This window comes from Oncorhynchus nerka, linkage group LG27 (genome assembly GCF_034236695.1).
Source record: "Oncorhynchus nerka isolate Pitt River linkage group LG27, Oner_Uvic_2.0, whole genome shotgun sequence".
NCBI lineage: Eukaryota > Metazoa > Chordata > Actinopteri > Salmoniformes > Salmonidae > Oncorhynchus > Oncorhynchus nerka.
In genome coordinates, this window is record NC_088422.1 from 71,833,993 (window position 1) to 71,849,179 (window position 15,187).

Genomic DNA, 15,187 nt, shown 5'->3' on the forward strand with positions numbered 1-15,187 from the left:
GCTAATCCCCTTACACATGAGTGACTCATAGAGGGTAGGGGCTTTGCAAAGTTGTGGAAAAGAGTCCTTGACTTGTCAAAATTATGTATGCTTTTAAACTTGTCTGTGGGTGTATGGTTTATTGTTAATTCTCTACATTGTTCCAAAAATGTGAATGTCATCTTGACATAGTTCTGAAAGACATTCTTATACCATATTTTATTCAAGACACTGGGTCAATATACGCTGAGTGTACAAAACTCCCCCCCGTCGGGGCATAGACTCTGCCAGGTGTCAAAAGCGTTCCACAAGGATGCTGGCCCATGTTGACGCCAATGCTTACCACAGTTGTGTCAAGTTGGCTGTATGTGTTTTTGGGTGGTGGACAATTCTTGATACACACGGGAAACTGTTGAGCGTGAAAAACCCAGCAGGGTTGCCGTTTTTGACACAAACCTGTGTGCCTGACACCTACTACCATAACCTGTTCAAAGGCACTTAATTATTTTGTCAAGCGTTCCACAAGGATGCTGGCCCATGTTGACGCCAATGCTTACCACAGTTGTGTCAAGTTGGCTGTATGTGTTTTTGGGTGGTGGACAATTCTTGATACACACGGGAAACTGTTGAGCGTGAAAAACCCAGCAGGGTTGCCGTTTTTGACACAAACCGGTGTGCCTGACACCTACTACCATAACCTGTTCAAAGGCACTTAATTATTTTGTCATGCCCATTCACCATTTGAATGGCACACATACACAATCCATGTCTCAATTGTCTCCAGGCTTAAAAAAACGTATTTAACCAGTCTCCTTCACTTCATCTACACTGATTGATGTGAATTTAACCTTCGTGTTTTGTACACTCAGTGTACATTACAATATCGTTTCATTTAGCACAGTATCACTACACTCTATTATGTGTGACGCTCCCTAGCACTAACGTGATTTCATTGGCTAAAATGAAAATCTGATGCGCGGCTCCATGCTTCGTTCGGTGTTAAATTCGCTGTACGCGAGACATTAGTTAACAGGAAGAAAAATGCATTAGTTCTGTTGGATGAAAGATGTAGTAGGAGGGAGTTTTTAATCTGCCTTTCGAATATTAGTTAAGTAAATGCCCTGAGGGATAGCTTGCTTACAATAATATATCGATGAAACAAACTCAACTTGAATAGCGTTCCAGTGTTGGAATGTTGCTTTGAGGACAACTCACGAACTCATTGGTAAGTACATCCGACCATTCATCAGGACGCTCGTGACAGGAGATTGCTAGTCTGCTGATAATTGGATGAGTTAACTAACTAGTTGGCTAGCTAGTTATCCTGCCACCTAACGTTTAGTTAACGAGAACCAGTAAGCCACCGTTGTTTTGTTTATATGCATGTACCTAATGTACTTGTATCTATTGTACATTACTTAGCTAGCGACCTTGTTGTGCTAACTAACGTTATACTGTAGCTAGCTAACGTAACTATGGGTGGTTGGCCAAAGTTGCCAAGCCAATCCAGTGGCAGAGGTCTAATCGAAAACGGCTTGCATTTACTGTTAACTTGTTATTTTGCACTCATACACAATCTGATCGAATTGGAGTCGGAACTCTAAGATATATAGCTAGCCACCCTACTGTAGCTTCGTCTCCGTATGCAATGCTTACAGCAGGTTATGGTACAGTGAGTAGTTATGTATTTTTCGTTTCACTTTCCCGTGGTGTCCTCACTTTACAGACGCTCCCTACGCTTGAAACCATCCCAGCGTTCAGCCCGCTTCCAACGGCTCGAGCCCATTGCTTGGTGGCTGTTTACTGTGTTCTGGCTCACGGGGAGACGAACTGTACTGACCACACTGACCCCGTAGTTGGCACATCCTTCCCAGCGTTGCAACTATCCCCGCGGTTGCACTGGAGTAGGGCGGTCGAGGGCATAGGCCCGGTGCTTTACAGCATTTCGGGAAACCTACCATTCACTATATCATCCAACCGATTCAGACAGGTTATGGAGCTGGAGGTGAGCCGAACGGAGCTGGAAGGTTCCGACGCTCCCCAGTCTCAGAGACACGAGAGGAGCCTCGGACTTCTCACCACGAAGTTCGTTACTTTGCTGCAGGAAGCGAAGGACGGGGTGCTCGATCTCAAAGTAGTGAGTGATGGGCTGCATCCCTTTTGACTGTCTGACTGCAAGAATTGTTATCTATTGTTTGTTTGTTTATTTTTTTTGTATCATCGCAAAGTCCCCAATCATCCATATAAGTCTAAGCACTGCCTGATTTGGTTGATATTGCTGCATTGTGTTGTAACAGATGTGCAACATACTCAGAGGAGATGCATGTGGAATATGAAATGCATACAGACAACCACACCAGGGTTTCCGTTAGAAAAATGTGTCCGGGAAGATTTTAATTAACATCAAATAGGTGTAGACTAACAATGTAATGCTTAGAGGGATACTTCGGGATTTTGACAATGAGACCCATTATCTACTTCCCCAGAGTCAGATGAACTCGTGGATAACATTTGTATGTCTCTGTGTCCAGTATGAAGGAAGTTGGAGGTAGTTTTGCGAGCCAATGCTAACGTTAACTAGTGTTAGCGCAATGACTGGAAGTCTATGTGCTAGCAGACACCATAGACTTCCAGTGTTTATGGTAACGCTAGTTAGCAAATGTGCTAGCACTAGTTATCATCTTCCTTCAAACTGCAAGCAGATACATTCAAATGGTATCCACGAGTTCATCAGACTCTGGGGAAGTAGATAAAGGGCCTCATTGCCAAAATCCCGATGTATCTCAATAAATGGTTAATGCATGGCATGCTTCAATTACCAGTTGAGAAATAAAAAAAGCAATAGTAGCTATTTTTAATCAAAACTGTTTTTAACATGTGATTGTATTTAGAATTGTTGCGCAATGGCACTCCAGAAGCAACGAGCTGTGGCTCTGCAGCAGCAGGTCTAGCGCTGTCTATCTAACAAGTGGTATTCTGTAAAAAAAAAATGGTCTCTATGCTGTGCACGTGTAATTAACAAGATGCATGACGACTAACGAAAATACACACATCCTAATGTAATTCCACAAAATGTTGTACATTGAAGCTGTACTATGCAGAAATCATCCCCCCCCATTTCCTGGTTGCAAACATTCAAATTGTTTGCCTTATTTCAGTTTATGTTACAAAACAAGCAAGTATCTGGTGGAGAATCATTTTACCATCTAAACCGCTATAATGTATGTTTTCCATAATCAAAATTATTGTATTTTCAGCTGTTTGAAGCTGGTGTACAAAACTGAAAGTAAAAGACGCAAAAATGAAACTTAAGAACAGGAAGGATAGAAATAGCGCACATAGTTACCGCTTCTTAAACTTGCTTTTGATAATGACAGATCTGTAGCTTACATTTCTATGTGAATTTGGTCTGTTCCAAAAGTTACATATTGCAGCTTTAGCCTATAGACTGATAAGCATGACAGTCAAATGTATTTTCATCAACTGATATTTCCATCAATGAATAAAAAGTATTATTTGTAATGGGATTGTTTTTTTCTCCCAGTCAATTTGACCAGCATCAATTTAATCTGATTTTATTTTTTTTATCTGCCAAAATCCAGCAATTACACATGCACTGTGATCGTGATGATTTATACTCTAAAATAAAATATAAGCTTAAACTCTAATATAAAACTAATTGTAAAACTGTTACATTATCTAGGTTACTGTCAGTAAGGAGTTCAAGGAATAAAAGAGGGTAAAACACAGAAAGAGTGTGTGTGTAAAAGAGACAATCCGTGTCTCATCATTCAGTGGGTGGCTGTGTCACGGTCTGTCATTACTGTCCGCATTGTTTAGTCCCCCCTCCGATAGGCTCATAGGGTTGTGACCTCTACTATTATTGGCTACCAGGGCTATGACCCATCCAGTGATTGGTTGACAGGCCCCTGTCTCACAGGCTCTGACCTTTGTGATTTGCTATTAACCCCACAATAGATATGCATCCCCCTAAGGAAAAAACCTTGGTAGGGACATTTGGGTGCTTGCATTTTAAAATCATTCATTAAGTTATTTTGCTTCTGATCAGAGAGGGTGACCTTTGATAATTGTGTTGTGAGTAATGTCGTTTTTCCTGCTCTTGTAGGCAGCAGACACCCTGGCCGTCAGACAGAAGAGGCGCATCTATGACATCACCAATGTACTGGAGGGCATTGGCCTGATCGAGAAGAAGTCAAAGAACAGTATTCAGTGGAAGTGAGTATGTGTTCGCATACTTGTATGTTTGTAGGTATGCACACAGTATGTGCTTACATTTCATTGCTCTATCTGTCTAAGGGGAGTTGGGCCAGGCTGTAACACAAGGGAGATTGGTGACAGGCTGGTTGACCTGAAGTCAGAGCTTGAAGATCTGGATATGAGGGAAAGTGAGCTGGACCAGCAGAAGGTGTGGGTCCAACAAAGCATCAAGAATGTGACCGAAGACACACACAATAGTCCATATCCTTACTATGTACTCACATACTCATACCTACACCAACATCTAAATTGTTACCCCCAACCTAACCGTACGTAGGTATCCATGTCAGTCCACACCAGTAGAAATGTATAGAAAAAGAGCTGCAGTACCTTCATGTCTGTACAATAGCAGAGGATACACTTGCCAGCATTAACAATGTTATAATACTCTGTTAAGCTGTGTGTCTGACCTTAACTCTGACCAACTCTGGCCTATGTTAATCATGAGGACATCTGCAGCTGCTTCAAAGGTGATACCCTCCTGGCGGTGCGTGCTCCCTCTGGTACGCAGCTGGAGGTGCCCATACCTGAAGCTGTAAGTTCGATTTGTTTCTGCCACCCCCTCCCCCTAGTCAGTCTTCTCAGGGTGAAAAGTAAGTGTGTATGTTTGTCTCCACTTTTAGGTTCAAAACGGTCAGAGGAAGTATCATATCCATCTGATGAGTGCTGCTGGGCCCATTGATGTTCTGCTCATCAACAAGGACCCAGTTAACTCAACACCTGTGGTGCTGCCAGTCCCGCCCCCTGAGGAAATGCTGCAGAACACCAAGTCTGCTGCAGCCTCTATAGACACAACCACTCACACATTTGTCAAGACTACCGGGAGTCTGGCCACCGGCAAGCCTAAAGCACATACAGCAGCTAAGCCATCAGGTGACCTCACTGTTATATCTCTCATTGTCTAGAAAATGTTTTGTCTGCTAAACTCTCAATACAATATCATTGAAATGTCCCCTCGCTCTCTCTCTCGCTCTCGCTCTCTACCAGACAACTCCAGCACTGAAAAATCTGCTCCGCAACCACCATCATTGGACACCCGGTCCCTCCAGTCTTCTGCTTCGTTGGACAACAACTTCACTGTATTTGAACCAATCAAATCCGATTCATCTGACTGTGAGTTAGAATTCAATTTATCTGTGTGTGCATGTTGTGTGGTAGCATCAATAGGGTTGGGCGATATTACGATAGTATCGGATATCGAAGATTATTGACAGTCAGCGTCGATGGTGATGACATTGTGATGTGAAAGATGCTGTATAAAGCCAAACGCCTATTTTATTTTTCATAGAGGACACAGACTAGGACTGGACGATTATAAAATTAATTAGAAAACTTAGAATTTATGTTTTTGCGCGATATTCCAAATGCCTGTATTGCGGAATCATTTTTTTATGAGTGTTTACGTGCGCTTGTCTTTTTGGTCCCTGCTCCTTCTGTCCTGTGTACCTACACACTCATAGACACATACATACCGTGGGGCAAAAAAGTATTTAGTCAGCCACCAATTGTGCAAGTTCTCCCACTTAAAAAGATGAGGCCAGTAATTTTCATCATAGGTACACTTCAACTATGACAGACAAAATGAGAAGAAAGAAATCCAGAAAATCACATTGTAGGATTTTTAATTAATTTAATTGGAAATTATGGTGGAAAATAAGTATTTGGTCACCTACAAACAAGCAAGATTTCTGGCTCTCACAGACCTGTAAATTCTTCTTTAAGAGGCTCCTCTGTCCTTCACTCGTTACCTGTATTAATGGCACCTGTTTGAACTTGTTATCAGTATAAAAGACACCTGTCCACAACCCCAATTGTTTTTAACCAAATCGGTGTCCAAAAATACCGATTTCCGATTGTTTTGAAAACTTGAAATCGGCCCTAATTAATCGGTCGACCTCTAATAGAAACGCATTGGGCTTATTTTGGACAGATTTCTGCGAGAGAAACGTTTGGGAAACATTTGTCAAACCTCTCACTCCGCCTCTTCCTCTCTATTTACTCACACACACCAAGCCCCTCCCCCTGCCACTCAGATTAACAAAGATGAGGGATCACTTCTTCCTCTCTGACAAACAGGTTTCAACTCTTTATTTGAATTTTGGTCCAACAGAATGGGTCATATGGACACTGAAACACATTGAGACATTATTTTACTGTATTAGAGGAAGTCAACCTTTCAAACAATTTCCTTTTTCTGTCAACTCAAGTTGCTCGCAGAGCGGACACTACTAAAACAGGAGTATCAATGAACATTGGTTCTGGAAAATGAATGTTCAGTTTGTCACGCACGCATTGTGGTACCACATACAGCTAGCAGCATTTTAGTCAAAGATTGTTCTGCTAGCGGTCTAATTTGTTTGATACCTGTGTAAATGTTCTTTAATGCCTGCTACAAGAAGTTAGTCATTATTAGTGAATGTACATTATGCATGGTCCTGGTACAATTTGTAACAAAAAGGCAATTTTCATAGACTGACTTGAAAGCCAGATCAGTGATTATTGCAAAACAGCAGGTTCAATTATTTAGATTAAGTTAATATTGGGTTTTATGGTTGTGGAAGGTGTATTTTTTTTTTTTTTTTTTTTTTTTGCCTTGGTATAATTTCATAAGACCTGAATCCATTTGATTATTGCTGACTGGTTGAAATACAGTGTATTTGCTCTTTAATTCTACAAAAACCTTATTTAGTGAAAACATTTTTTTTTAAAAATCAAGATATATATTGTAAATTGCCCATAGGTTTGAAAGAATCGAGAGATGATTTTTAGGCCATGTTGCCCAGACTAAATAGCGGCACACACCTCTTTCGTGCCACAGCTCCAACCGAGAGGAATACACTATGAAAAAAGGGTTGGCTCCAAGATATATTTTGTCATGATTCCTCTCGCTCGTGGTCCTTTTTTAGCAGTCTTTTATTTAAATTATTTTTTTTAACCGTAAAAAAATAAAAAACATTGTGGGATTGGCCAATAGGGGGCGATACCATCATACATTACAATGTTTTATGGGTACTTAATCACAATAGGACAAAGGTTGACTGCCCAACCATAAGCAGCAATGTGATGGAGGCAGATAAACCTTGGCACTGGGATAGCATTCCAATGGTCTCTCTCTTACACACACACGCGTGTAAAGTACCAGTCAATTTGGACACACCTCTTCATTCAAGTGTTTTTCTTTATTTTTACTATTTTCTAGTGAAGACATCAAAACCATGAAATAACACATGGAATCATGTAATAACCTAAACTGCCTTGACCGCTTTGCACACACTTGGCATTCTCTCAATCAGCTTCACGAGTCAGTCACCTGGAATGTGTTTCAATTAACAGGTGTGCCTTGTTAAAAGTTCATTTGTGGAATTTCTTTCCTTAATGCGTTTGAGCCAATCAGTTGTGTTGCGACAAGGTAGGGGGGTATACAGAAGATAGCCCTATTTGGTAAAATACCAAGCCCATATTATAGCAAGAACAGCTCAAATAAGCAAAGAGAAATGACAGTCCATCATTACTTTAAGACATGAAGGTCAGTCAATCTGGAAAATGTCAAGAACTTTTAAAGTTTATTCAAGTGCAGTCGCCAAAACCATCAAGCGCTATGATGAAACTGGCTCTCATGAGGACCGCCACAGGAAAGGAAGACCCAGAGTTACCTCTGCTGCAAGATGGGCTTCCGAGTGGCGCAGCGGTCTAAAGCACTGCATCTCAGTGCTAGAGGTGTCTCTACAGACACCCTGGTTTGAATCCAGGCTGTATCACAACCGGTCGTGATTGGGAGTCCCATAGGGTGGCGCACAATTGGCCCAGCGTCGTCCGGGTTTGGCCGGTGTAGGCCGTCATTGTAAATAAGAATTTGTTCTTAACTAAATGGCTTAGTTAAATAAAATAAAAGATAAGGTCATTAGAGTTAACTGCACCTCAGATTTCGTCCCAAATAAATGCTTCAGAGTTCAAGTAACAGACACATCTCTACATCAACTATTCAGAGGAGACTCAGGCATTCTTGGTCGAATTGCTGCAAAGAAACCACTACTGAAGGACACCATTAAGAAGAAACTTACTTTGGCAAAGAAACACGAGCAGGCCAAATTAGACCTGTGGAAATCTGTCCTTTGGTCTGGTAAGTCCAAATGTGAGATTTGTAGATTCCTGCCGCCGTGTCTTGATGAGACGCAGAGTAGATGAACGGATGATCTCCGCATGTGTGGTTCCCGACGCATGGAGGAGGTTGTGTGATGGTGTGGGGGTGCTTTGCTGATGACACTGTCTGTGATTGATTTAGAATTCAAGCCAAACTTAACCAGCATGGCTACCACAGGATTCTGCAGCGATATGCCATCCCATCTGTTTTTCCCTTCGTGGGGACTTTTTATTTGTTTTTCAACAGGGAAATGACCCAACACGCCTTCAGGCTGTGTACGGGCTATTTGACCAAAAAGGAGAGTGATGGAGTGCTGCTTCAGATGACCTGTTTTGGGATGAGTTGGACCGCAGAGTGAGAAAAAAAAAAAAAAAAAGCAGCCAACAAGTGCTCAGCATATGTGGCAACTCCTTCAAGACTGTTGGGACAGCATTCCAGGTGAATCTGGTTGAGAGAATGCTAAGACTGTGCAATGCTGTCAACAAGGCAAAGGGTGGCTACTTTGAAGAATCTAAAATATATTTTGATTGAACTTTTTTGGTTACTACATGATTCCATATGTGTCATTTCATAGTTTGTCTTCACTAGTCTACAATGTAGAACATAGTCAAAATAATTAATGAGTAGGTGTGTCCAAACTTTTGACTGGTACTGTACATCGGAATGGCCGATTTAATTAGGGCCGATTTTCAAGTTTTCATAACAATCGTAAATCGATAATTTTGATCACCGATTATTAATATATTTTTTAATTTTGTGGAAAAAAATGTACACTTTTTAATTGAATCCTTATTTAACTAGGCAAGTCAGTTAAGAACACATTCTTATTTTCAAAGACGGCCTGGGAACGGTGGGTTAACTGCCTGTTCACGACAGATTTTTACCTTGTCAGCTCGGGGATACAATCTTGCAACCTTACGGTTAACTAGTCCAACGCTCTAACCACCTGCCTCACGAGGAGCCTGCCTGTTACGCGAATGCAGTAAGAAGCCAAGGTAAGTTGCTAGCTAGCATTAAACTAAATCAATCATAATCACTAGTTATAACTACACATGGCTGATGATATTACTAGTTTATCTAGCGTCTCCTGCGTTGCATGTAATCGATGCAGTGCGCATTTGCGAAAAAGGACTGTCGTTGCTCCAACGTGTACCTAACCATAAACACTAATGCCTTTCTTAAAATCAATACACAGAAGTATATATTTTTAAACCTGCATATTTAGCTAAAAGAAATCCAGGTTAGCAGGCAATATAGCAGGCATTGCACGCAGAGTCAGGGTATATGCAACAGTTTGGGCCGCCTGGCTCATTGCGAACTAATTTGCCAGAATTTTACGTAATTATGACTTAACATTGAAGGTTGTGCAATGTAACAGGAATATTTAGACTGGCTCCGTATTTCATTGAAAGAATAAACGTCTTGTTTTCGAGATGATAGTTTCAGGATTCGACCATATTAATGACCTATGGCTCGCATTTCTGTGTGTTATTATGTTATAATTAAGTCTATGATTTGATAGGGCAGTCTGAGCGATGGTAGGCACCAGCAGGCTCATAAACATTCATTCAAACAGCACTTTCGTGCGTTTTGCCAGCAGCTCTGCTGTTTATGACTTCAAGCCTATCAACTCCCGAGATTAGGCTGGTGTAACGATGTGATGTGAAATGGCTAGCTAGTTAGCGGGGTGCGCGCTAATAGGGTTTCAAACGTCAGTAGTTGTTCCCCTTGCTCTGCATGGGTAACGCTGCTTCTAGGGTGGCTGTTGTCGTTGTGTTCCTGGTTCGAGCCCAGGTAGGAGTGAGGAGAGGTACGGAAGCTATACTGTTACACTGGCAATACTAAAGTGCCTATAAGAACATCCAATGGTCAAAGGTATATGAAATACAAATGGTATAGAGAGAAATAGTCCTATAATAACTACAACCTAAAACTTCTTACCTGGGAATATTGGAGACTCATGTTAAAAGGAACCACCAGCTTTCATATGTTCTCATGTTCTGTTCTGGAACTTAAACGTTAGCTTTCTTACATGGCACATATTGCACTTTTACTTCTCCAACACTTTGTTTTTGCATTATTTAAACCAAATTGAACATGTTTCATTATTTATTTGAGGCTATATTGATTTTATTGATGTATTATATTAAGTTAAAATAAGTGTTCATTCAGTATTGTTGTAATTGACATTATTACAAATACATTTTAAACATTGTCTGATTAATCGGTATCGGCTTTTTTTGGGGTCCTCCAATAATCGGTATCGGCGTTGAAAAATCACAATCGGTCGACCACTGTACGTACGTTGTTTATCTGTTTTCGTAAGCACACACTTCCGACCAGCTTTTTTTTTTTTTTGGCTATGCCCAATGCACTGTAACACAGGAAGCATCTGTGTGGCAACAAATGATGTATAAAGCCTGCCTGCTATAGAAATGTATGTGTGTGCAAGCTGTTTTTATTTTAGGATGTTTAATGAATGTTCACAGGAAAACAGTGTAAATTGGCTCTACCTCTAATGACTTGTATGGTGTCTTGTGCCTTGTGTTTTTCAGTGCTGGATTTCCCCAAATACTTTTCTGACATGTTTGACCCCGCTAAAGGTACCGTGTGTGACTCTGTGTGTGTGCATGTGTATCATGTCTTTAACTTGATTGAAATGTATCCAAACAGACACTTGCGTTGTATTTCAGGAAATTAAGTTAATGATAAATTGTGACTTTGTGTATAGCAGACACTCTCTCACCTCTTTGTGTGTATGTGTATAGAGATGGTGAGTGCAGATCTACTAGAGGAACTTATGGCTTCAGAAGGTAAGAGTCTAATACGGATTGCTTTATAAACCCCTTTACTTTGACTTGATGATTCCAGTTATATGTTTTTATCCCTCTCTCTCTACCAGTGTTTTCTCCACTCCTCCGCCTCTCCCCTCCCCCGGGTGACCATGACTACATCTATAACCTGGATGAGAGCGAGGGCCTCTGCGACCTCTTTGACATCCCCGTCCTCAACCTTTGACCCATGAACCTTGCCAGAAGGCTCGCATGAAGTGGCCTTTTTCTTTTTTTTAGAAAGACAAGAACAGTTTTTAAACAATTCTTTGAGTACTAACAAACTGATGAAGTGGTCTATTTTTGGAGTCTTGTAATATAAGCTGAATTGATAAACAAACAGTTTTGGATAATTTTCATACTCTTTATTTTTGTCACGTCCCCTTCGTTGATGTCTGAACAGGGAGAGCAGCCATCCCCTACTGGCTTATAAGCTTTAATGATCTCATGGAATATATGTTTTGATCTGTGCTGCTGAAGTGGCAGTGGATGAGTTTTAAAAGTTGAGTTGTGCTCCATTTGAAGTGAGTAAAGATGGCTTGGGTTGAGGGAAGGATAGGAAATGAATGGGATGCTCAAGGCAAAATCATATACGACACCTAGGCACTTATGTACATCTGAAACTGTTGGATAGTAAGCAATAAGACAATTCCAGTTAGTCTTTTAGATGGCAAGGTAGAGCTATTGCCATATTGCAGACCTATTTGATCCTTTCAGATCTACATGGTGACTAAGGGTAGGTAGGGATCGGTGCATGTGAGGAGCTTCATTGTTTGTCTACGGTCAATGAGCTGTGCATGTGAAGAGTGCAGCTACTCCATTGCCCACATAGTGGTCTTAGAGTCACAGCGGGAAGAGAAGATCAGCTCCCTCACCTGCCGCAACCTAGTCTCTCCTATGAGTCAGGCACACAAGACCAGCCACAATATACTGACAACATGTAAAACCATTAAAAGCCTTTACCAGTCCTAATCTAGTGATACTATTGATGAGGCTTACAGTTCTCTTCATTTGCTGTTGTATTTGATATCTTGTCTGTTTCTCCCTCAAAGTCCATGTGTCCATGTGGAGCACATTTTTGTTGTTGTAATTTTCACGTCTCAACACTGATTTCTATTATAAAATGCTTTTTATTTTTGGTGTATTTTTCTAGTGAACTGACACTGTCAAGGAACAGTACAGTACATACATTTTTTTTGTCTCTGTTATTTTACATCCGAATCCAGATTCAACTATGATGATATGTGTTCGTTCAGAAGTGAACATTTTTCAAGTTTAGTGTAAAATCTGCTGTATTATTTGTATAGTTTCGTTGTATTGCATTTTTCTGTTTCTAACCTGCTCATGTTCTGATGAGTAAATTCATGAGATCACACCCGGGCGAACTGGAACCAGAAATCGGTCCTGGGAATTTTTGTCACCCCGGCCTATCTGTTCGGTGCCGTATATTTTTGGTCAGTGTCTGTGAAATGGGACGGCAGCAAATAAGCTAAATTATTGTGAGAGAAATTGAAATAAAGATGCTAAACTATTCTACAGGTGATATATTGGTTCTATACATAAATGTGTTCTTTTTTCTATATTATAGGGGGTTACAATTTGTATATCCCTTATCTCTTTCAATTCTGCAATGTATAAGTTGCAGATTGACACTCACACACCCGTCTTTGTTATCCTATGTGCAAACAAACTCAGCATGAAGCCACATCTACTGAATAAACCTGCCTATATGTTTCTATATATGCTAAATGAGGCTCAGAAGATATTAGTTTTAAGAATGGGCAGTCACTCCTGATTACCGGTATGAATGAAAAATAATATATGAAGAACTTTTTGGAATTTTGTCTTTTATTGTATCACACAACATACACACTTTTTGTCTACTTAGTTGACACCATGAGGAGCATGTTATGTGGTTGGAGTGGCTGTTAAGTGGTCCGTAGCTTTCAAACAGGCTGAGGCAATTTAGATTGAGTCAAGGATACAATTTTGGAGTTTTACAGTGGTGTAAAAATGATTTATAGTACAATTTAAGTAGTTTTTTTGGACAACATTCTTCAAGAAAATAATGTACTTTTGGTCCATACATTTTCCCTGACACCCAAAAGTACTCGTTACATTGTGAGTGGTTAGCAGGACAGAAAAATTGTCAAATTCACGTACTTATCAAGAGACATGGTCATCCCTACTGCATCTGATCTGGCGGACTCACTCAACTTGATGTCTGTGTTGTAGTGTGCCCCTGGCTATTTGTAAAAATATATATATAAAAAATAAAACTAAGAATATTGTGCCTTCTGGTTTCCTTAATATAAGCAATTTTAAATGATTTATACTTTTAATTTTTATACTTAAATATATTTTTGCAATTACATTTACTTTTGATACTTAAGTATATTTAAAACGAAATACTTTTACACTTACTCAAGTAGTATTTTACTGGATCATTCACTTTTACTTGAGGCATTTTATATTAAGGTATCTTTACTTTTACTCAAGAATGACAATTGGGTAGTTTTTCCACCACTGTTGGAGTTCAATCTTTGAATTAATTAATAACCCGCTCAATTCTCAGAGTTGTAAGTGACTGCTTGCTAAATTCTTTAGGGCTATCTGACTTAAGGTGACAGACTGACATTTGAGCTTGGCTGAAGCAGTGTAACTAAAGTAGCGGAGCAGTTTCACAATTGAAGAAATTAAACAAGTGTTTTTGGCCACCTGCCAATCATGACGTAGTGGTGGTACAGAGGGTAGTGTATATGGCTCAGTACATCACTGGGGCCGAGCTCCCTGCCATCCAGGACCTCTATACCAGGCAGTGTCAGAGGAAGGCCCTAAAAATTGTCAGACTCCAGCCACCCAGTCATAGACTGATCTCTCTGTTACCGCATGGCAAGCAGTACCCGGATCACAAAAGGCTCCTACCCCCAAGCCACGAGACCGCTGAACAGTTAATCAAATGGCTACCCAGATTATTTACATTGACCCCCTGTTTTTTGCACTGACTATCTTTCACTGACTCTATGCACATTCAGACTCTACCCACACATTCACAAATACTACACTGACATTCCAACACACACACATGCATATTGACTCCACACACATGCTCACACAGACAAACCTTCACACTCTTTCATATTTTTCACATACCCTGCTGCGACTCTGTTTATTATCTATCCTGATTGCCTCGTCACTTTAAGCCCTACCCACATGTACATAATACATAAATTACCTCAACAACCTCGTACCCCTGCACATTGAATCGGTACCGGTACTCCTTGCACAGTATTTAGCCTCGTTATTATTTTATTGCGAACATATGAACTATTTTCATTTAGCAAATGTTTCTTCCTTTTTAACTCTGCATTGTTGGGAAAGGGCTCGTAAATTAAGAGTTTCACAGTAAAGTCTACACCTGTTGTATTCGGCGCATGTGACAAATAACATTTCATTTGATTTGTATGAAAGATAAGAGTCACTCTGCACGCTGTTCAGTCCGCTCTACAAGTAGGTTGAGCTGGAGAAATGGTTGAACTCAAACGTAACTCAACTTTCCCTGATCGGAACCCCACTCTACTTGTTTGTGGTTCTTTTTTTATTTTCAATTCTTAGAGTTGTGACTGCTTGCCACATTCTTTAAGGCTATCTGACTGAAGGTGATAGAACCACATTGGAGCTTTGTTGAAGCAGTGTAACTGAAGCAGCTGAGGATTTTCACAATTGAAGAAATGAAACGAAAGTGTTTTTGGCCCCCTGTCAAACACGATGTAGCGTTGATATGAAAGATAAGAGTCACCCTGCACACTACTCAATTGGCTCCACAACTACGTTGAGCTGGGGAAATGGTTACACTCAAACTCAACTCTCCCTGATCGGATCTCCTCTCTACTTGTTTGTGGTTCTGTTAAGTTTAATTTAATAACAACTGCAGTCTCAACAGATGTAGCCGATTGTT

The 15,187-nt window shown here is 40.4% G+C and overlaps 1 protein-coding gene across 1 annotated transcript; it reads left to right on the forward strand.

Annotated features, from left to right (window-relative positions):
* The first annotated feature begins 969 nt into the window (after positions 1–969).
* Positions 970–12,762, forward strand: LOC115112330 (transcription factor E2F4-like). The gene is made up of 10 exons (XM_065011963.1): positions 970–1,204; positions 1,706–2,116; positions 4,106–4,215; positions 4,297–4,457; positions 4,683–4,792; positions 4,881–5,130; positions 5,245–5,370; positions 10,954–11,001; positions 11,167–11,211; positions 11,301–12,762. Exons 2-10 carry the CDS (start codon positions 1,973–1,975, stop codon positions 11,414–11,416), a joined length of 1,110 nt encoding a protein of 369 aa, XP_064868035.1. The 5' UTR covers positions 970–1,204; positions 1,706–1,972; the 3' UTR covers positions 11,417–12,762.
* Positions 12,763–15,187: the final 2,425 nt, after the last annotated feature.

Bases quoted from the DNA above. Each gene is read 5' to 3' on its own strand.
- LOC115112330 (XM_065011963.1), top strand. From the start codon at position 1,973: ATGGAGCTGGAGGTGAGCCGAACGGAGCTGGAAGGTTCCGACGCTCCC. The intron at 2,117-4,105 runs GTGAGTGATGGG...CTGCTCTTGTAG, and splicing joins GGGTGCTCGATCTCAAAGTA to GCAGCAGACACCCTGGCCGT. The intron at 5,371-10,953 runs GTGAGTTAGAAT...TGTGTTTTTCAG, and splicing joins CAAATCCGATTCATCTGACT to TGCTGGATTTCCCCAAATAC.